At 38.6% G+C, this 24,438-nt stretch overlaps 1 protein-coding gene across 1 annotated transcript in view; it reads right to left on the reverse strand.

Moving 5' to 3' along the window:
* Positions 1–24,438, reverse strand: part of MPPED2 (metallophosphoesterase domain containing 2) — a 92,505-nt gene that overhangs the window by 24,011 nt on the left and 44,056 nt on the right. Inside the window, exon 3 of the mRNA XM_054390552.1 lies at positions 23,622–23,847. Coding sequence (XP_054246527.1) covers positions 23,622–23,847 — 226 coding nt within the window. The remainder of the gene's footprint in view (positions 1–23,621; positions 23,848–24,438) is intronic.

The raw sequence follows: 24,438 nt of genomic DNA on the forward strand, positions 1-24,438 counted from the left end.
ATCCAAGCTATTTTTCAGCCTTCACCTGCCTTCACCTCCTCAGAAGAAATAATTTTGACTATCGCAGTATCTTATATGTAAAAACTCCAGACATCATCAGGGCCTGTCTTATAAGCAAAAGGAAATAGACTTTTGAGTAGTAGGACATAAGGTTCTGCACCACATTATGGCTAGTTTCTCCTGAAGATGTAAATCTATACAACTTTTTTCTTCAATAGTACACAACTGAGGCCAAGAGTGATCAAAACTTTCCATGACTGAGACCTTATGAGTGAAATATACCATATTTTAAGGGTATATTTTTTCAGAGCTCAGTAGAGGGATGTATCTGAAAGCTCCCTGCTTCCAGGGATGCAGGAGATTACCTGCCCTCAGAAGATCCATAGCTGAAGCCATTTCCCTGGTTTACAATTCCTTTGCTACAGCTGGGAGCAAGGAAGGGAGCAGAAAGTTGTAGATGGGAGAGTGTTCAATTTATTTACTACTCTACTGGTTAAAACACTTCCTCACAATCCTCATCATGCAGGAGACATGAATTAAATACTGTAAAACCCAATCAAATAAATAGATAAACAGCCTCACCATCCCTTAGAGGCAAGGACAGTAACCCTATGCATATGCACACACACACATATACAAAACATGTTCCAGACATAATAGATTTCATACATTTTTAACACGATCAAGATCTGCAATACTGCATCCTATGTAATTCTAATCAAGTATAAACAGTGCACAGAAAATGAGCATGATTTGCCCTGTTAGTTTGACATACTTGCACATGAATACAAGCCCTTATCAAACTCTGTCCACCGAAAGTCAGGAGTTCAACTTCTACCTATAAATCTGAGTTTTTAAAAGGGAGAGCAGAATTCTTCTTTCTGTTTCAATGTGCTTAACTGCATTCAGATAGATGAATTAGCAAAGTGTTTCAAATCCAAGCTATTGCTGGCTGTCGCCAGTAATGTGTTTTCCACAGCACTTAACTCTTTTCCATGCTTCTATCCCTGTCACAATATCCTTACTGAGGTGAGCTTATTCCTGCTGTAGCTTTATTTCTTACAATGCATCAGGAACAAATATGGCCTGTTATAATTAGGTACAGTGAATGTAAGTTTAGTAATATTAGTCCTTGTCAGCTAAATTTAACCATTCAAAAGTCAAATGTTTGCTATGAGCTAGTTTGCTGGGCTGCTTTACAGACGAGGAAGAGAGACAATCCCTTGCCAATGGTACAAGCTGTCCACAGATTAATGTTTAAAGTAGCTGGGATGGACAGCAGGAGTTTAAAAAGGAAGCTGAGGAACTCATGCTTAGTTTCAACACTCAGATTAAATAAAAAGGGGGGGAAAAAAAAAAACAGGCATCCAACCTCCAATCCTGAGAAACAATGACAAAAAATTTACTATACCTTAAGGACCACCATTCATTATATAAAATAAAGCTTCTGCAAAAATATGGTGAGAAAGGTGTTTGTTCACATGAGCATGCATGTATATTTAGAGCACATAAAATGTGACACCTAAAAAAATATATATACCAACTTCTGGCAATATTGAAAACCCTTCAGCATGTTTCTTCTTTGAAAGTGTGCAATGCTTATAAGAAGGCAACTGTGATACTGCTTTTAAGCTATTTTAGTAAGGGCCCTTGACAAGCTTCACATAAAATATTCAGCATTGATGCTTTCAAGTCCACACAATTCAACTTGAAAAGCTCTCTGTCTTCAGCCCACATTAGAAATAGGGTTATTATAAAGGTGGTATGTGGATTAGATGCTTTCCCTTCTTCCTTCCCATCTGCCTTTCTAAAGTGTGATAGCATAGGACTGCATCACAAACACAGGCAAAAGTCAAACCCAATTTATTTTTAGAATTAAAATTATTTAGTGAAAGTTTTAATAGTTCTAAAGAAATTCACATACTTTTCCAAATGGTTCTTGTTACACCTTCAAAAAGTGACAGTAAGATGAAAAGCAGTTGGAATTCTAAGGGTCCTCTCTATTTCTTTAGTCCTCTAGAATGAAACCGTATTGGTCATGCCTTTAATTGGGAAGCCTTTTGCCTTCTGAATTAACTTTTGAAATGAAATCCTGGCTTTACAGAACTGAAGAGCTAATGCTACTGATTTCAGAGGGAGCTGGCTTTCATCCTTAATCTTTTATTTTAATCTGCATAATGAAGTGATACCTGCTCAGTGTAAGGAAGGTCTTAGAACACTAAACACTGACATACTGGCAAACATCTGCACCAGAAAGCACAGCAGCCACACAACTTTTCAGACTATAGCTGCAATGAAGGACTCTGCAGGCATAAAGGAAAGGCCATTTTCAAATTCTTTTAGATCTGTAGACTTCTCTCTTTCTAAGCTATTTAGATGCCAAAGCTGGCATCAAGATGGAGATATGGTTAAGCCCGTATGCTGAATTTCGTAATGGAAATCTGCAGTCTTCAATCAGGCAGAATTCCAAGTACAGTATTTAAATTTTTCTCATCTGTTGTCTAAGGACTTCAGGATCAAGCAGATCATTTAAAGCCTACTGAGATCAGTGGCAAAAATCCTACTGGCTTCAATAAGCTTTGGATCAGACTCAGAGGACCAGAGTCAGAAAGCTGCATCTGTGAATCGCAGCTATTGAGATTTCCACAGAACTGCTGCAGCCTTTCTGCAGATGCTGCAGACACTTTTACGACTGGGGGCTTTCCTTGTGGATTTTGAGAACAAACAGATTCTTACTTGAACTATGCTTAATTTTGCTAGCTCTGCATAAGAACCTTTAGTAATCCTAGTATTCCTCTCATCTTCTGAACATTCCTGTCACAAACTATATACTAACCATGCATTCTCTTCATTCTTTGTTTCTTTGGAAATATGGTGCTTCTTTTTCACTTTCCTTCTCCCCTTTCCACCTTCCTCTCTGGAAATTTTTACCCTTGACAATGGAAGTTCAGGATAGAACAGAGACTAATAACACTTTTAACTTCTACTCACGTTATGCAAAGATATTTTAACTTCTATTGAACTCAAGCTATAGGAAATGGTGATTTCAAACTGGCCTTGATACATTATACAGACATTGAGATATTTCCTATAAATATTTTAGATGATAATTTTAGATCATAATTCTATTCTTCCCAAAGAGAGAATGACTTAATTATCAGGGCCTTTTGCTCACACTATTCATGGAAACAGATATACTTTTTTAGCATATTTAAAGATATTAAATTATGAACAACAGTTCACACAGGGTAACTATCAGAGATAATTATTTAATAGTTCATTATGATGACTACAGTAGATTTATTTATAATAAGCACCACGTTTCATGCCATGGTACCAAAATCACATCTTACTTCAGAACCCAAAAAGCCTCCTTTGGCACTAGCAGACTGAAAATTACTTTGACCTGTTAGCCCAGTCCTGTTAAAATCCAGACACATTTCTCTTGGCAACACCACTATTGCATGGTCACTCCAATCCATTTCCTTGTCCAAACCATCCAGGTCAGTCTGCTGCCTCACAGGAGCTACCTATGCACATGGATAATTATGATTTGCCATTTTCTGTGTTTTATAATCTATCATTTAACCTTTTAAACATATGTTTACCACAGCCTCTACGAGCACAATGTCTTATTTTAGCTGGAAAATATGATGCATACAATGCCAGGTTTATACAGCAACCTCTGTTTGACTGCAACTTTTAAATTCTGAACAGTTGCTGTATATCTGACCAGAAGCCACAGAACAGCAGCATGAGATGGATCTTCCATTCAGAGCCTGGGGAGCTCCCTTTGCTGCTCAGCTGCCTTGAGGGTGGCTGTTTTTAAGAATCACCCCAGTAATGGAAAAAAAAAAAAATCTAGTTTCTGGAACAGATTATCAAGAAGGAGCAGTTTCTGTATCTTTCCAAGTTTGCCCTTTCTTGTCAGTTTTTGCTGGAGTAAAATGAATTTACCTGAAATATAACCCTCAGAGTGGGGTGAGAGGGAACTGCAATAAAATTAGAAGTATTACATGAAAGCTGTGATATGAAAGTCACAACCCCCTCCGCCCCCAACATGTATTGCAACTAGAAAAACACCTTACACTCACACCAATATTTACCTCCTTGTCATCCAAGGAGAAAAAAAAAGTCAAATCAGCTTTTAAATTAACTTACATATCATGCCTCCAGAAATGATTAATATTTCTAAAAGGATAGTTAAGAACAGCAATAAAAGAACAGAAAAAAAGAAAAAAACACAAAAAAACCCTGGAATATTGCAAATGTGCAGCATTTATTCTTCAACTAAAGCCTATTCCTGAAACACTAAGATTTAATTGCTCATGCTGTAAGATTATCTAAGATTTTTAAATGCACAATTCAGCAGGACACTTCTGTATGAAAGGCCAATGCTTTCAACAGATAGGCTGAAAAACACAAGGAACATCCATTACAGAAACAAAAAATGGAAACAAGAAAACCTGGGAGAGTTCCCTGGGGAGGACTTACCTGCAGTGCTTGCTTGTTATCAGTCCTGATGGATTGAATCCATCAGCAAAAGCACCACACATCCCCATGAGCTTCTCCAGACTTTGTGAAGAGCATTACAGAAGCTGAGGCTGTTTCACAAGCTTATCAAGCTCATCTCAGCTTGTGTTAGGTGTGTTTCAGAAAGCATCACACAACTCCAGAAGTAAAGAAATAGTGAAGCTTCGCTTACTGTGTGTCTGTAGTTTTAGTTTCCAATGACTGGGAGGGCTGCTTGTTGTAACAGTTTTCACTGTTCATGATGGAAGAATGCTGATGCCTTCACCCTTTCATTGCTTGCACAAGGCATTCACCCTCCAAAAATATTTTTGCCTTTACTGATTTGTTGCTTGCTTTCACAATTTAAATAAGTTTCCATGGGAAAGGATATTTTGCAATAGGTAATTTGAATAATTAACAACTAAAATTAAACTGAAGCCATGGTGTTGCACCATTCAAAATCTCCAGCAGATTGTTAGCATAACCTTCTCTTATTGTGTAACTAAACATAAAACCAAGTGTCAGAAGCAGCTGCAAGGCCTAGCACAATAGGAGGGGAGAACGACTACTAAGTCCTTTGACGTGTGGCTTGTCTGCTGTCTTCGGCAGGTTTATCACACGCTTGCAGCAAAAACTACTGATTCAAACAACAAATGGTAGCAGGGAGACAAGCTTCCATTTCTGATTTCATTAACATGGATTTTCATTTGGAGTTTTTTGCATAATGAATTCCAGTTTATTTTAAGTACACTATTACTTTTTTTGGACAGTTCATTATTTTTAACGTTTACCCTCAGTTTGGAACTACCCACACAAAGTCCACACTTGAAGTAATATAGGAAACCCATGAATATTCTAAAAAAAAAAGTTAGCAATGTTTAGTTGTTCTTAAAGTTAAAAGCCAATCCACTGAACTGACACAAGTCTCCAAATAAGATCTTAGAATTACAGCTTGCTGAAAAGATTTTTACTGGATTAGTGTCTGCTTTTGGAGAAGATAATGTATTTTTTCTTTTAGCCCATACAAGTAGTTCATATAAAGGTTTGATTTAAATGAAAAATAAACAAACTGAGAATCAGAAAAGCTAAAGGTACCACCCAGAATCTATTAATAAAAACCAAGTGTGTAAGACTAGGTCTACAATCTCTGCAATCTTGGAAAGCTAGCTTAACCAGAAACAATACATCAGTTTAGAAACTGTGACAAAGGTAATTCTTTGTCTTACAAGATAAAATCTGCTGTCATTAACTTAGTTTTTCTTTATGAATTTAGAAGTTCTAAGGCAGTGGTAAAAGAATAATTTTTAACCGTTCCCTGTGTTCACTCAATTAATTCTAATAATTTGCATTCAAAGACAGCTTGAATTAATAACAAGCAAAAAAAAAAAGTTTAAAAAGCAGAATTCATCAATCAATTCAGAAAAAAAATTAAATATATACAAAAAGTACAAAGTGTAAAAAGGTAAAATGTAATGACTGTAATGTATAATAAGCTACACTGTTATTTAAATCAATCACCAGCAAACTGTCCCAAGCTAACAAGAATGAAATGTTGCCAGACAGCAACGATCAACTTTCTTTAAATAGATAATCACTCCTGGATTTTTAAGGAGCACAACAGCAAACCCAAGAGTAAAAATATTTATAAAAATCACTTAAACCAGTGCACTGAAGAAACTGAAAACATTATTTTATGAATGGGTAATTTGGCAAACAGTAACATTTCTTTTCCATCTGCTCCTGATTTTCCATGTAAGTAACACCATCTACCTAATCTTTCTGCAGCTCCTTCACAGTGCCATCCAATGCTCTGCTTCCCACAGCATGCCCTCGCTCTGCACCTTGCCCCTGTTTATCCACCTTATCAGCTCAGGAAGAAATTTGGGCAAAACTCTTCCTCTGGTCACCGATATCTCTGGGAACCAAACCCATTAAGATATTTCTGACCCCTACTCATGCTATTTTAACTGTCTGTTGTACAGGAAGGAACTGATAAAAATAGGATTACAATGCCCTTACAGATGAACTAGCAGGAGGCTTGATTGTGATTGATGCCTGAATAAATATACAATAACAGGCCCTACATTTCAACACTGCTTTTGATAGAAGGTAAGGAGAAGTGTCAGTTTTCACTTCCTGGACTGCAGGACTCTTTTCTCAAACACCTGGAAAGTGCCTCTGATTGAAGACTGATTCTTCTACTTTTAGGCAGATTTTAACTAAAGAGCAGGAGGTAGTTATTAGTAGGAATGAATATGTCTTATTTTGTGAGGTACAAAGGTTCATTTCTTCCCACAGGTGCTTATGTGTGGCCCACCCCCAAGTTCAAATGAAGGTCTAAATTCCTTTGAAGTCTAAGTATCTTCCCTACAGACACTCGGTGCCAGTGTGGGTTTGTTGAAAAACTAAGCAACGTCCTAACAGCTCCGTGGAAAACTAACAGGCTGGAATTTTGGGCAGGGAGAGGAGGGCTGAGATTGCCCCGTTTAATAACTCCTCACTTGCCTGGGAGAAGATTTCAACAGGCACTGAGGTACAGATTTAGTCTGGGGAAGGGTTTCCATAGTAAAGGCTGGGCTTCAATAGCCACAAAAGAGCACAGTATTTCCAGCAATCAATTTCAGATGGTTTTCCCTGACTCCAGTGTGCTGCAGTACAGACTGAAGCCTGTCTGCATTCTTTTAATCCTTCCTAACAAACTAATTATTAATGAGTAATCAATTTACAATCCCAAACAAATTTCAGGAAGTAAGCACAGTGCATAGTCTTTCTTAATCTCCCTCTTTTTGGAGAAGAGGGCTTCGAGTGTCCTGAAATCACACGTTACCAGCTCCCACTTCAAGTAACACAGCTATCTGTTCCACTTCAGCAGTATCTCTAACACGCCCCTCCTTATCCTGCAAAAAATAGACACCTACTTAGCTTTCCAGTGCAATGATCTAGCCAAGTACTTCAGCAAGTACACAAACTTCAAGCAGGCAAACAGTCCTGCTGGCTCTTTTGAAATAATTTATGGAAGCAAATCTGCATCTGCTTAGTACCTGGCTGCATCATCGTGCTAAAAATAGCTTAAAAGTAATACTTGGCACTTTCACACTCCTTCACGTGCTGAAAGTACTGTCCAAGTGGCAAGCAGTGAGGAAAGCATGTAAGTATTATAAGCCTCATTTTGTAGCTGAGGAAATTAAAGAAAGCAGCTACTTCCTGCTCCTCGTACGGTGAGACAATGTCGGAGCTGGGATGCCCCCTCCCCATTTCCTCACCCATATGCTCCATCCTTCTGGCATCCATAAGGCTCTCTAACCACAAGTGCAGTCAGCACACGCAGCAGCTGCCCAGCAGACTGCAAACAAACTTTAGAAAGTCAGTTCCACTGCTTGCCACAGTCTGCAGCAATTAATATAGATCAGATAGTATAATTAAAAATAGCCAGATCATTACACTGTGATACTTACCAGCACAGTATCATTCAAGAAGCAGACGGACCAGATCTCCTTGAAGATACATGTTCTACTGGTGGAGTAACTGTGCTAGCTATTAATTTTGAAGACATTTCTGACATGTATATGCGACCAGCTCTCACAAACTACAGACACCTCTCTAGAATACACTTTCTCCTCTACACCAAGAACTCATGAGCCAACAGTCTGCCTCCTGTAGAAACCAGTGCCTTTATTTTACCTCCCTCTTACCTGCTTATCTTTCTGAAACATGTCTGAATTAAAATTATTTCTCACTGGTCACCTAACATGCAATTGCCTTTAACAAACATGCACAAGGGCAAATCACATGGCTTTCTGAAGGGAGGGTAAAGGGACTTCTTAATGGATTTCTTCTCAAGGGTTCAACACACTGAGAACACACACCAGCTAAGCAGCACCGGGAAAAATATATCAATGGCCACTTTCAGTGATCTGCTTTACACAGAAAGCACTTCAGTTCAAATGGGACACCATGAAATTGACAGAAGGACAAAGATACACACCAAACCTGTCTCTGCATCTCTCACTATTCAGTATCAGCAGAACCTGCTGAAGTACTACATCTGTTCTGAAGTCATCATTCAGCAAGAGAGTAAATCCCATTTTAGCGTACACAGCGTACCCCAACCCAAAGCACTGTAGCAACAATTTCCAAAGCATTTACCCAGTATAAACTTGGCCAGTTCAACATTTGGAACATAATTGCAGGAGTACCTGTGTCCCTCCTGCAGGCAGCACACACTCCCTACTTTATGCTCTGAGGAGTGAATCAGAAATCCAGATGACTTGGAGGCAGCCTGTATTAATAGACCCAGTACAACTGATTGTGGAACTGAGCTTAGGCTGCCTCTCAGCCTCCCTTCCCCAGTTGCAGTGGGATTTAAATGCTTGTAGAGTGACATCAAAATTACTGTGTTTAAAGTAATTTAGTACAGCATCTCACTACTTAGTGTCACTGGAGAAGTTGCCCTCTTCAGCAGGGAAAAGCAAGAAATCCCAGCTCAGAGCAGTCAACGATGTATTGAGTTCTGTGCTCGCCACAAGCGATTTCCTTTGCAGTACTTCCCAATCCTAACCAACTGAATGTAGTATCAAGTGCTCTGGTTTTATCTCACTATAGCTTGGGGTTAGCACAGTCATAAAACAGTGCTGCTACCCACATTTTAATACCTCTTCTTCTCCCTGTTCTGATGATTCAGTTGTGATGTGAACAGTGTGCCCTTCCAACCAAGCTGTGACAAATAAACTCTCCATGCTATACTTCAGAACGTAAAAACTGAGTTTGCACAGAGCTTGTAAAAACAACCCAAACATATATAAAAGAAACTGACATTTCCCCAGATTGTTTTTAGTCAGTTGTTGATGACACAAACTGTTATTCAAGTTCATATAGATGCACATAGTGTAAATGGCAAAGGTCGTGAAGCAAAAGATTTTTTCCTGTTGTAATTTAAAATATCTCTGGATTGGAATGAAATATAAATTCAGTGGGCTACTAACCAAATGATACATACCCCCAAGCTGCACAGCAAGAAAGCACTTAAACCTATGGTGAACTTGAGCAGACATATAAATCTTATACATTTCACAAGGATGAAAGAGTGCACTTAAAATTAAGGCAAGAATTTACTGTTGCTTTTGCAAACAGGTGAATCCAATTTCAAATCTACATTGCGCTACATAAAAATACACTTCAGATATATGTAAAATGAAAAAATAAAGGCTCTGCCCATGCTGACAAGAAATAGACAATTCAAGCTTGAAATGGTAACAGAAAAATTCTATCTGGAGTACTTTTGCTTTTAAGATCAGATCCTGGAGAAGCAGTGAGAAATGTGGTGCTGATCACTATGAATTAAGGAATGATACTCAGAATTATCTCCTAGTAAATCTAAATTCAGCACAGAATAAAATTACAGTGTAATTGGGGTGGGGGTGGAGGAGGTGTAATTGCTGTAAGAAAGAATTACAGCTACTCAGCTGCTAAGATTTCAAAGCACTCCAAAGGCATAGAGCTATTTCATCATATTTGATTTTTGTAAATATATTAAATTCAGTCATGTCAGTAGATAAAAATTATATAGTAGATGGTATCATCCCAGGCTCAGGCAAAATGTGATACCATCCCTTTTGCAAAAACCTAAAGCTGGCTTGCCTGTGAGGACTACCATACAAGTGAATAGTGGCTAAAGGGCTGTAAACAACTAGATTGCAGCATCACAAGGAAGGTGCTAGTGAACAGCCACAGGGATTGGTATTAGGATCAGTTTTATTTAACATCTTTATTAATGATCTGGAAGAATGGGTAAACAGTACATTAATTAAATTCACAGATTTCAGTGTAGTGAGAGGTGTTATAAACATGACAGTAGGGGTAGAAATTATGCAAAAGGAGGTTGGAAACACTCAAGAGAAATAAGAATTTGAGATTCTTTCCGGGGGAAAAAAAAATGCAAGCCAAAACATCTGAGATGAATTAAAAAACATAAATAATCAGTGAGAGGAAGAAACCCGAAAGAGGCTAAGCTAAAACAAAAGACCTGGGGGCAGCAGCTGACAGCAAATTATGTATGAGCTTGCAACACGAATGGGAAAAGAATAAAATTATCTGGGCTAAAGGCATGAATGTAGTATAAGACATCAAAAAGACAGCTTGACCCAAGTCTCGACATTCTGCAGAAGCAGGGAAACATATGGTCACTACACTACATCATTATTTCAACTAGCCAAGCATCTCCACTCACCACACAGTGCACATCACTGACATCCAGGCAGGATACCAGGGCTTGGGTCTGAGTGTTTGGGTGTGGGGTTTTTTTTAATAAACATTCCCAGCCAGCTAAGCAACCAAAACCCAACACCCAGAAACTAAAAACAAACAAACAAACCAAAACCAAAAAAAGAAAACCCACCAAAAAAAACCAAACAAACAACCCACCACAACATCATCAGACATAAGAAAGCAAAAAAGGAAAAACTGGAAAGGATTGCACACTGAATCTGTACTGTAATTGACACTGGGCCTGAAAGTTACAAGGATATAAACATCTTGAAAGGGGTAAGAAACCTTTAGGCACATCTCATCAAACACAGTACAATTTGGATTATGTTAAAAATGAAGCGAACATAAGAAGAAAATAAGCAGAATATTAATTACCATTAGTAACACCAACTACCCTAAGGAACAATCTTAAAAGGAATTAACTACAACTCCTTTTTTTTAATCCATTCATTAAACCCAGGCAAAACACTAAAGAAACACAGAGTAGGAGACAATCCTGCTCTTGTAGAATGACTTAATAGGTCTTTCTCATCTCTAACTTCAATGATTCCATATATGAGACAATAAGCAGAGAGACAACCCTCTGCAAAATTAAATCACTGGGAATCAACCAGAGAATGAAAATTAAATCAGAGTAAAGTATTTTCTTCTTTGTGAGCATTAGCATTAATCACATGCAAAAGTAAAATATTAGTTAATTTGATTCTCTGTGCCTTCCAGACTCTGGTCGAAATGAATCAATGCAGAAAGAGTGATTTCTCTGATAATTGGGCAAATGATAAGGAGGGAGGAAAAACGAAGAAAGAAGAAAAAAGACCCAGTAGAAATAGCTGGTGATAACGGAATTAGCAAAAGGGGACTAAAAAAAAAAATGTGCTGGGAAGCTATTTCTTTTGAATTCCTAATAAGAACAATATATTTAAAATTTCACTATGGTGAGCTTTGAAAGAGTATTATCCAAAGGTGGCAAGAAATGGAAAGAAAATCATCATGCACAGCACAAACTAGTAGTAATTTAAGTGACTCTGCTTACTAGCATGAAAAATCTCTGAAAAATGGCTTTACTATATGACACTTTCAGACGGTCTGCCCTCTATAACTCCTCCAGTGAGAAGGTGGTGGTAACCCAGAGTCCCAGCTGCTCCTCAGCCAGTACACTAATGAATTTTCAAGTCACAATACATTTGGGAACCTCTTCTCCTCAAGTGCTGTGAAACAGGTTAGGTGGGTGTGCGTGAGCCGCTCACTCAGCTCTTCGTGTCAGCGCTAAGGCACAACCCAAGGCGTCACATCTGTGCTGCCTCAGCCCAGGAGGGAGGGAGGGAGGGACATGTCATGCTGGCACTTAACTCTGCTCTTTAGGCCATGAAAGGTCAAACTGGACAAACCACAGCCTAATGAAGTGGTTTGTAGGTGAGGATGAAGCAGCACAAAGCATTTCAATTAGCACTTAAATGACAGCAGAAAGAGGTAAGGAACCCTGTTCTCTGCGTAGATAACAAGAATTCAGGTGTGGACTTCACTGGAAGACAAGACTGGGCCAGTTTGGCAAAGACTGGAAATTTCAGCTTGTGCACTGGAGAAACTGAGGCATGTGCCATGGGAATACTGGAAAAACAGGCATGAACACAGTGAGAGACAAGCACAGCAGCTGAGACAAACCCTGGTGCCCCAGGGCTTTTTCCAGACAGCAGCCAAAGTTCTTTAGTTCAATGACAGATTTTATTGAGCTGGCGAAGAAATAAGTAATCAACATAACAAAAAGTTTTTAAACCCATAAACCTGAAAGAACAGCATAGAAAAAGTAACTAGGGGTCTGTTTTGTTTCTTATGATACATTTTAAAAACAGATACTTTCCTCCTACAGAGAGGAAATACTGTATTTAATTAGATGCATAAATCATTACACTTTTATAGTTAGTAATATCTTCTATAATGAAACTAGATTAGTTTCTCACTACAAGTGCTGTTCACTGTTCAAATTTTATGATAAGGTCTAATAATGGAGGTGTTACAAAACAGCTCAGTTTGAGGTTTTTTTTTTTTTTTTGTTTATATTCCAACCAAGTCCTACATTATTTTTGTGTTATATACATCAGAGGAAATCTGTCTGGCTTTCTACCCACTGCAGAAAAATACATGCTGTCTTCAATGACCCTCTGAATGTTATGGGGATAGATTTATCTTTAAAACACTACATTAAGCCCTCTATCTGTGATCAAAGCTTGAATTTTAATCCTCACATTTAAAGGTGATGCAGATTCTTCTCATCTAAAAGGCACCTAACAAGCAGTTCTGCTGTGACAGGATCCATCCTGCACTCTCTATCCATCTGCAGCCACGAATGTCACTAACTTCAGCAATTTTCTTTTACAAGACTGCAATTATTGTCCTCTTTATTTTCCCCATTCTACAGCAACACAAGACATAAACACAAAGACAGTGTAGCAGACACATCACTGATTTCACTGCCATTTAAGACAACCCCAGCAGCTCTGTGCCATGGACTGATGAGGGAAGCACATTAAGCGCTTGCAACAGAACATCCAAGTAGACCTGTTTTGCAGCCTGATTAATAGAAACAACCTCTAAGGACTAATCACAAGTCAAGCCCTGTTTTGTAGATTAATAGAACAAAGGCACAAGAGAATATGGAAGGTTACAGGACCGGAATATAAATAAGACAAGGTGCACACTCTTGGTAGTTTGACTGCTAGTAATTATTAGCTAGAGGCACATCCTTACAACCAGGTCTTGCTGTTCTGTGCTAAAGCAGCTCACTTCCAGATGGACAATCAGTTTCTGCATCTCTAAATATTTTATCTGGATTTTTAACTCCAAAATTTATGAAACAAACTCCTTCGCTGAAACACTGCACCTCACACTTGGAGTACCACTTAAATTTCTATTAGTATTATTTGCAGGAACTATAGTTTCTAGTTATCCACACATGGATCAGCAAACACAGTATTGGCATATAATGAATGACTGTTACTCAAAAACTCTGCTGCTACTGCAATACAGTAGAATATGCTAAGACCCAGGAGACCCTCCCATGTCCCATCTGATGCTGCAAGGTGTGCTGCTTGTGCTGTGCAGTCCTGATCAGTTGATTTTGCTGGCCCCGAGCAAGATTCCACCACATAAGAAAGGGTAATCAGTCAGAAAATCCTACAAATAAACCCCTCTGGAATGAAATACAAGCCAACATTTTGTCATTATTTGAGTTTTGCAAACGTTCAACAACTAAAAATTAAGCATGAACTATTTGCACTGTCCACACAAGTATCATATAGGAAGCAACAGAATTTTTTCATGCCTCTGAAGAAAAGTACTTCTCTGCTTTTCAAAGTATTCAGTTTGCTGTAATAAAATGTAGTGAACATAAGGGCAACACAAAGAGATTCATCTGTGCTTGCTTCAGAGTTCAAGAATAGATAAAGCCAGAGTTCTACTAAACATGTGCAATTTGCTGTCCTAAATGAACAAGTCCTTCTAACTTCAGGAAAGATGGATTTCATCCTTTATGTGAGAGAATATCTCTTTAGAGATTAAATAGATTGAATAATATTTTCAGAGAGACTCATTATGTCCAATAATAGGACAAGGGGCAATGGGTACAACCTGGAGCAGAGGAGGTTCCATGTGACCATAAGGAAAAACTTTTTCACTCTGAGGGTGACCGAACACTGGAGCAGGCTGTTCAGAAAGGTTGTGGAGTCTCCTTTTCTGGAGATATTCAAAACCTACCTGGATATGTCCCTGTGTGACCTATACTAGGTGATCCTGTTCTGAGACAGGGGTTGGACTAGAAGATCTTTTGAGGTCGCTTCCAATCCCTAAACATTCTGTGATTCTGTAATTTTCCAAGTTTTCCCAAAAGCCAATACTATACACACAGGAACACAAGCAATGTCATTCTTGAACCTTACAAATCTAGGATTTTATTAGAAATTATCTTCAAGTTGGGCAATGGAAGACATTCTTACTTAAAATGGTAATTTCTAGGTTTCTCAACAAATATAAAACCCGTGTAATATTCACACACAGAACAGGAAGACAAACTTACTAATAACTGAACCCTGGGATTACAGTATACTGGGCCATCCCATATTACAAATGGGACTATAGCTTTCAGACCAATATTTAGTTTGTCTTTCTCTTCCATGAAAGTTTCCCAAGGAGCCCAGATGGAACAACAGGAGAGGTGTTAAAGAGAACACCTTTCTTGCAGTCCCTTTTTATTACGTTCCCACTTTTGGAAGCAAAATGCATTAAAATCTGTGCCAGGAAAAGGACACTGAAAGATTCACCTTTCCCTCTTACATAAAGCTCTCTTACAGAGTTTGAGGCAATCCACAATCTGCAAGTATATTCCCAGGGTGGAAACCCATAAACTTTAAGAGAATAATACAGTTAAGCAGCTGCAAATACCAACAATTTTCTTTTTTTTTTTTTAGTAAGATATACTGATTCACATTTGTACAGAAATAAACTGCCTTTTTGAAGAACTAAACCACACAACCTTGTCAGTACTACTCATCAAGCAAATGCTGCTGAAGCATCAAAAACAAAGCTGAGAGCTCTCCAGAAGCAGAGGACAGACAGGTTGGCTGATTTGCAGCTACCACACTCAAGTACTCACAACATTACTTACATAATAAATACAATGACATGGTTGTCAGGTGATTTCAAATCATCACAGGCTGATTTCTAGGAAGCTTTATTTCCTTTATCAAGTAGCCATAGGCAGCATGACATGCATATCAGTACGTAAGACAAACAGCACATAGAGTAAAGGATGCTGTGTTCAGTGTTTATCTAAAACACTAAAGAGAGGAACAGAGAACAGTTACTTGGTGGTAACTCCTGTGACTTTCTCCCAGGTACACCATGCATGCAGGATGTAAAATAATGCCTCTGTCTGTACAAAATTAATGGAGGAAGTGGCCAGGCATGACAGCTTGTGGGGCCTTCTGTACTTACTCAAGGGTGTATGCAACACAGCCACATCTATGCAGGCACAACCACAAGGTGCTGACATCTTCCTGCTTGTAAATCACTGCTTAACCCTTCTCTCTGTGTGCACATAGCTCTCAGCTATATTAAGATTTTGATACTTAACCAGTAGAGTCAGAAATGTCAGAAAACTCTCCTATTTCAGATGCACACAAACCATAATATAGACTAGCACCTAAACATTTTAGAGGTGGCTATAAATACCCAGCAGTCTCATCGATTTGCAGCTGAACCCACGAGTGTTGACCACTTCTGAAATAAGGTGCCAGATCTATTCTACTGAATGGATCCTCATGAAAATCTGATGAATGTAGCTGTCACTCTTGACCTTTATGTCTATGCTCAGATGCACGATTAGTGTTCTTTTATTTGAAGTGCTTTGTACAATTTTTGGTTTATTTCATAGCCTCTGTGAACTACTTTAAGCATTTTATACACATGCTAGGGTAAAGTTAGCTTACTGATCAATAACTATTAGATAAATACGACCCAAATCATCTTGAAGACAGTCATGATAAATCTTATCCTTCACTGGCAGCTGACAGAATCTAGTCACTTGCTACTTGACTTACTTGTGTATTACAGCCAAACCCAGTTTTTTCAGACATAATTTGTCCTTCACTTCTATTGTATTTTATCACCATAACATCACACGAGCTTTATCATCAGCTCTACCTGAAGCAATGTAAACTTGTCCCATTTTTTTCAGCTTTGGCCTGAACAGATGAACCAAATCATCTGTATACTCATCTGTTTGACACATTTAGCAGTATCCAGGACAAGACCTACCTTCTGCCCTGGCACCCCTCCACCCCAGCATCACTCACTGTACCACGTCTTGCAAAGACACATGAAAGTATTCCTGTTTTTCCAATTACAACATAACTCAGCAAAGCTGTTAAAATGTCTATTTCTAGTTAACTGATAATTATAAATTTAATTAAAGTTCATTACAAATCTCATTGAGCCAGTGAAAGTATCCATGCCCCAAACTTGGCACATTTAAGGTGCCTTGTTGAAGTAGGAGGTTTTTCCTACGTTATTCTGGTGTGGTTTGACATCACACCATGAAGGTATTGGCCCATGTAGTCTTCCTCTCGCTATCAATCACATCTCCCAACTTAGAAGTTACTCATGCACCCAGAGCCTCTAAAGCAGCAGCATAGCTGACAATTTCTCCACCAAAGGCACTGATGTGTTGTTTGGATCTAAATATCCAGCTGGAAACTCATATACACATTTATGCACATTGGGCTGAATAGGCGAAGTCTTGATCTTCCACTTAGTTCCTTAGTGGAGTCCTGGTTTCTCTGGCTAACCAGCTCCTCCAAAAGGCCCTGAACCTCCTCTTGCTCTGTGCTCCATCAGCCAGGCTCTAGCTTGTACTCGACAACCCATCTTCCAACTGCCTCTTTGTCTGTCACTCCAAGCATCCAACTGTTCCTTAATTCTCTTTGCTTAGGGTATAGGGCAACGAAGGAAACAAAGTAATGGAGCTTGAAGAACACCGTCCAATGCAGAATCTGTTCTGATGCTGGCTCAAAGCTCAAGCCCCTCTCTCACTTCTCCACCCTCCTGCTGTGAAGGCATTTGCCCTCGAGTTAAGTAAGGTTTCAGTTAACCTTCACAGTGTGGCATTTCCAGCTCTGCCTTTCTTCCCCTTCTGCACTCAACCACCACAAAGAGGTACAGTGTACATACAGGGAGAAGGAAACGGAAAAGTAGGAATCCTGAAGTGCAAAAGATGCGTGGAAGAATTTATCCGAGCAAGCATCAACACAGCACTGAGTGCAGTCCTGTAGGGGACAGCTTATCTCCACATTTTGGTTAACTCTCACCTTCCCCTCTCTTTTCTCAGCTCCCATTCTTTAGTGGGCTTCAGACTTTGGCTCAAGATGAGGTCTGTTAGCAGACAAGTTGAAAATTTCAAGAGCTAAGTAGAATTCCAGTTAATCCTTACTCTTCCTAACTCCTCACTGGGTGCAAATGCTTTCAGCATTGTGTTCAGTGCATACAAATGCCACGTTGACCACTGCTGTCATTTCAGTGTTCAGCAACTGGAAAGCAAACTCCTGGCTGGCAAGTGAAAAACACAAACCCAAAGCAAAACTACAAAGAGAAGAACAACTTGTGGATTTTGTATGCGCAACTTATAGATCACAATGATGTTGCTCTTGAGCAAACCACACTTCAACCTATGAACAGGCAACCACCACATATAATTAGCCCCTCAACTGCACAGCTCATTATCATTATGGCTCTCTGCTTTTTTGTGCAGCACCTACTGAACTCTGGGAAAATGGAGCAGGAATTGGAGAAAGACAGCAGATTCCCACAATCATCCACTGTTTATTTTATTTTAAAAACAGGAGGGGAAAGCTTTTGAAAGTAAACAGGATAATATTTTTTACTTAAAAGTGAATCTGGTATCAAGGAGACAGAATTAAAATCAGTGACATTCCCAACAAGGCAAAAACTGTAAACAAAGTGCTGCAGTCGTAGGCCAAGGGGAATGTGTTCTTTGATCCTAAAATGAGAGACCTGGAGGACAAATGCCAAGAAAAATGAAACAGAAGCCTGCACCTTTAAACACAACCAGGCTACAGTAGTAGTGTGTTTGTTTAACATACAGACAGAAGACTTTAGTCTTTGCCAATATTTTTCTCGGTTGCTGACTTCCACTGCATAAATACTAGAATTCCTGAAAACCTGCTACAACACCAACAGTTTTGTCCAGATTCCTCCAGGTTTCCTCACTACTAAATAATAATGAAGAACTTTATTGCTGAGTAGTCCAATTTCTATTCCTTCTTTTTTTTTTTTTTAGGCACAAGCTAATTGCCAACTAGGACTATGAAAATAAAAGAAATGAGATCCATTCCAACCCATCAGTATAGCTGAATCCCATCATGTGAGTTGCCAATTGGTTTTCCAGCCCTCACGCTCAGTATCTGCTGTTAATTTGCTCGCTATTTCAAGAACTTGAAGACTGTCAGCAAAATCCATGATGCATCACAAAACTTATAATTGAAAAGAAAAAACACTCAACATCTGATTCCTTCCTGACACAATAAACACAATGTCTGGAAACACTGATCAGAACAAGGGAGAGGTATTAACTTAGAGCTACTTCTATTAAAATATGATGGCAAATGAAGCAGGGAAAGAAACAGGAGTTATAGAAATAATATCAAACTGATGCAAAACCATGTATGAAAACCCCCAAAATTTACACCAGGCTAAGAGGAAAAGAAAAACATTGCACAAAACATTATTTTTAAAGGAGATAGCTGAACCTGTCTACACGTTCTTAAGGCTACATTATCTATGCCAATTAAAATTTTGCTTCTGAAAAAAAGAGTTCAGGCACTTCCTCTAGAGTTACTTAAAAAAGCAAATGAAAGCCTTGGCTTTACAGAGGTGAGCAATAGTGAGCTATTTGTTCTTGACCTCTAGATCACCCTACAGATCAAATTCTTGGACATAGGAAAAACCCACTAGTATTCATTAAAAGCAACTGGGAGGCCAGCTTTGTGCTTCTGTTCTTGAGACCTGAACAAGCTACAACTTGACAAATGTGCAGGATACTGCTGAACAATGCTGCTGTTCCTGTCAGAAGGGAAGAGCTTTATTCCCAGCTTCATTCAGGATGAATTGATTTTCATCACAATGATGCAAATCACAGATTTCAGTCACTATTTAAATAATTAATTTTAATTTTTTATGTTTGTGTTCCTCAGTTATCTCCATAAAGTTGATTCTGTTCACCATTAGAATGCATTGATTTATAGTGAATTAATTTTATAGTAAACATCTTCTTCCTTGAAAAAGATTCCTCTATCTGTAGTTACCTAAACAAATACATATGCTGAAAGTCTTGGATCTTCAGTTTTACCTTTTATGGGTGGAATTGGCTCATGTATTTTAATAGCTGAAAATAATAAAAATGATTGCTTTATTAGATTTTTTTTTTTTTTTTACTTCTGGCTCGTGACATTTTTCAGTAGAATTTTTATGGAGAACAGAATTTCAAACCCACAAGTAAGCCCTATTGCCTTGTTATTCATGGAATTAACTACCATAAATTTCCACACACACAGACTTTAGCAGAGTATGTTTTCATTTCTATCATTTTTGTCTTTTGAATAATAATTAAAAAAAAAAAAAAGGCAAGCTACCTGTAGAGCTGAACAGCAGAACAAAATAAAACCAGAGAAAAATATTCTCCCTGAACAATTATTTCTGTCAAAACGTGGTTTAAACAAATCCTGGCTTCAGTTAACTGCAGTTCTCTGGTGGTTTGAATGCTTTTAAAGCTTCATTAGAAAACAGGCATTGCTAGAATATTTGTATTCAAACATCTGTAGGATCCTGCAGTAAATCCAGTCCTTAGCATGGAAGAACAATTTCAAATATAATTTTACAATACACACATATTTTAAAATAACAGCATCTGAATTTAAATAACACTCTTATGTATTCAGCTATCCATATTCAGCACCTGAAGCTGCAGTAAAACCAGGCAGTCTCTCCTCACCCTTTCACAGATCCATCAGTATGAATTATGGTTACATATACTTCACAGAGGGGCTTTAAAAGCTTAAAAATTCATATCTCCATTACTGTTCGTATTTCTTTGTTCTGTTCAGTAAGCAGTCTTCATCTCCAACTTCCAAAGGAGTAAACGTTTCCGTTGGAATCTTTAAGAGTTCTGACTGCATAAAGTATCAATTATTTTCCCACCAAACAAGCCAGGTTCACAGGGCAGTTAGAAAGAAGGGAAAGGAGGGAAATGTTTTTGTGGATTGCTATCTATAGACCAAATGTAGTACCTTCAGCCATTCTGCTCCTTCAAGGTACATCAAAGAATCTCCTATTTAAAGGTGTGAAAATGTCAGCTGCATTCTCCACCTCTGAAAATGAGCACAGCTCTGAACATGATTCATGTCCCGCCCCTGCTCTTTTCTCTTTTAGGGGTATACACTCTTGTTTTCAACTCCCCTCCAGCTAATGCCATTTAATACTCTCAGAACCATCAGGCTAAATTCAAATTCTCTGCTCCTTAGAGGCTGTTGATATGCACCACCGCACATTCCAATTGCAAATACACATGAATGCTCCCGTGTATTGTAAGTTATTTTCTACATACAAATTCTACTAAATTGTAAGTTAGGAGGCACTACTTGAATTCTCTTAGGTCTTTAGAAAGCTTTCAGACGTACCATGAGTAATAACATGTAATGAATATGGACTGATATTTCTTCTCTGTAGTTACACTGAGTTGGCAATTTACATTTTCTAAATAGATACATGACTTATAGCCAGTTTTCCCAGTATTCTGGCAATTACTTCTTAGAAACCCTTGACAGGCTGAAACCTCCAGAATCACAGCTGTTATTCTTGGTTTGAGCCCTCTTTTTAAATTAAAACCAGTAGCTTTACCAGCAAATGAGAATTTTTTCTTTCCCCTCTGGAAATACTGACAAAAGTGCACATAAATTGAACATGCCAACTTATCTAATTTTAGGGTTGGAGCATCTTCTGGGTTAATGACCAGTGTTCCACTTCTGTGACAGAACTAATTGGGGTAAGGAGGCCATAAATACATACAAAACCCCCACAAATTCTCTTCCTTTGGGGTAATCTGAAGATTTATAATAGTAGAGTGAGATGTGATTGGAGAGGAAGGGGAAAAGAAATTTAAGAAGCACTAACAGCCTTGTCTGATCATTCTGTCTCAGCTTCCAGGCACAGAACAGATTTGGAACAGATTTTTCTAGTATCTGATGTGACTTTTCCTTCCTCTCAAAGAGCAAAATTCAGGAAACGAGATGAATTTTCACATTTCCCAGGAAGAGGGAGAATGAGGACAATCGTATCTCTATGTTCCGAACACAGAGCAGCTGATCTAAAAAGCTGCATTTAGAAGGATAGCCTCTACTCCACATCAACTGGTGCTCTAAAGATGCTCAACAACAGCCTATCACAGCTCAACACAAATGAAACATCCTTCAAGAGACAGGAGCTCAGCATGCCTTTCTAGCAATCTAGCTTCATTTCCCATTGATCACCAACTGGAAAAATCCAGTTACCAATGGATTGATTATAAGGAGGAACAGTCTTCCATGACTAGGTCAGAATACATGTGCTGTTCATTTGTTGCAGTTAAAACAACTCAGTTCCTTGATGTGGCACCCTTAGTATTTCAGATCAAACATTCTGTATCTATGTGTGTAACTCCAAAATGAAAGAACTTCTAATTGCAGTTGCTGGAGTCTGCTGGAGACAAAGGAATAACAGATTGCCATTATGGATTCAGGAACCAAAGAGGGGGGAAAAAAGATCATTATATTTTGCCAGTACATATAAATGTCACACAGTTCTTAATTTCAAAATACCAAGCTCTCTCTTCCCTAGATTTGGATTGTATGCTCTCTCCAGCACTTCTGTAGTAAGCAGAGTTCAGGAAAATCTGCCCCAAATAATTCTGAAAAGAAGCCTACACTTTGTAATCATTGGATGCCTGCAGAATACAATCCCTCAGAGTCTGAGACATACACATGGAAGAAACTGAACACAATCTTAATCTTAGCAGCAAATCTTAGATCCACCTCTCTCTTACCCAAAGCCTTATGCATCCTGTCTTCTGTGTGTTATACGCTTTTACTTTAAGGGATGATTCCTAACCCAAGATCATCTTTCCCAGTTAGCTGATACTGCAAGATTTAGAGGTCATTCAGTATTTTTTTTAGCTGATTTAAACTACTAGCTGAAGGCTATAACTTAAATTTAAAAATTAGTAGCTTCAGTCAAGAAGGTGAGATACAGAGCTAGATCACAGACTTCTAGCCAGCACCAGCATACACATTTTGACCAAAACAAAGCCCTGGGAGAAGCAACCAATATTTGTGGTGGGGTATGAATCACCAAGGCCTGTGGGCCAAGTGAACAGTCAATAGAGGCAAGATGAGGGGGAAAATTTCTAGTATCTGTATAGGTTTGCCCCATTCTTTTGTTCAGCCCCTGCCATTCCCCTTTCCTCTTCTTCTTTCACCTTTAAAGTAAACTTCACATGCTATACATTTGTAACAAACCCTTCTTGTGTGCATAAATTAGCATTTAAATACTTCAGTTGACAATTGAGAACACTAAGTAGCATAATGATTATCACTGAAGTTCAAGCTTCTGATAGAGCCTGAAAAGACTGTGGCTGTTGTAAGCTTGATAATTAAAAGAAGTGATACCCAAGACTCCACACAGAGAACAAGGCAGAGTTTCCTTAGTACAAAACTGGACAGCAATTTTTCTTGCTTATACTTGGCACAGGGGTGGAATGAGATCAAAACTGACTTGAAATTTCGTTATCACAACTTTACATGCAAATGAAAACAACTCCTAGAACTGATTAGAAATAATGCTTAAAGCACCTGCTGCCCTGTACCTAGTACTATGTGGATGTTAAATGCTATCATACTCAGCACCACAGACATAAATACTCAAACAGCATACAACATAATGCAGCTTCTCTATTACATACTAAGATGACACTGCAGTAAATCCATAATACAGAGTGGATACTGAGTCCACAATTTTTTGAAGTCATTCAGCAGGCAGAACAGAAATAATTACGACTCCTTTCGTCTTACTTCACACACGTGGCTAAATACAGGCTCTTCACCCACAAAAAAAAATGTGGTGTTTCACAACTACGCTTGACACTGCTCTGAAGGGCAACGCAACAAAGCAGCTTCATGCATTTCCAACAGGAATGATTCCTGCTGTGGTTCAAGTAATAAACAGCAAAGAAAGTTTAAATTGAGACTTACCACGGGGCACCGTATATTCGGAATCCTTTAACTGTTACCTCTGAATCTTGTAAGTAAATACTATTTGTCAGGAGTGACTGAACATTGTCAAAGTCCTCTGGTTTCAATTTGGACACAGAGGGAAAGCGGTAGTAATCTTGTTTAACAAGGTCTGCCATGAATTCCTTATCAAATGTCAGTTCATGATTCCCAGCAATCACTATTTTATATTCATATGGTAGGTTTCCTGAAATAACAAAAAAAGAGGACTTAATTAGCACATTTTCCTCCCACGCCGGCATTGCCGGCACAATAAGTAGACAGCTAGCAGTGACAGAATGAAATACCCAAGCTGTGTGTGCGTCTCCATGTCGAGCAGAAGTTATCAATGCTGCTTCTCTTCTGCTGAATGAAACTATGTCAAACTGTAAAGTAATGCCACACAAAGCAACGTCATAATAGAAAGTGTGTGCTGCAGAGTTAAACAAAACAAGCTGGTGGGCATCGAACCAGCTCCAAAAGTGGCAGAAACCATCACTGCTCCTTTCAACTAATGCCAAACTGATTTGGATTAGCCAGAGATGTGACACTCGGTCCTACCACTTAATTCATGAGACTGGGTCAGTCAGCAGTCCTGAGTCCCAGTCTACTGGGGTGACTCTCAATGAGATACCTTGGGTGGTAAGACCAGAGACCACAGCATGTCTCATGAGTATGTGGTGAGGGCACCAGGCACAGAGTACAGAATTAGCCTCACGGTGCCATTGTTTTTTTTTTTTTTTCAATTATGATGTTATTTTAATTTATCTGTTACGGAATCATAAAATGGTTTGGGTTG

The sequence above is a fragment of the Indicator indicator genome, chromosome 21 (genome assembly GCF_027791375.1).
Source record: "Indicator indicator isolate 239-I01 chromosome 21, UM_Iind_1.1, whole genome shotgun sequence".
Classification (NCBI taxonomy): domain Eukaryota; kingdom Metazoa; phylum Chordata; class Aves; order Piciformes; family Indicatoridae; genus Indicator; species Indicator indicator.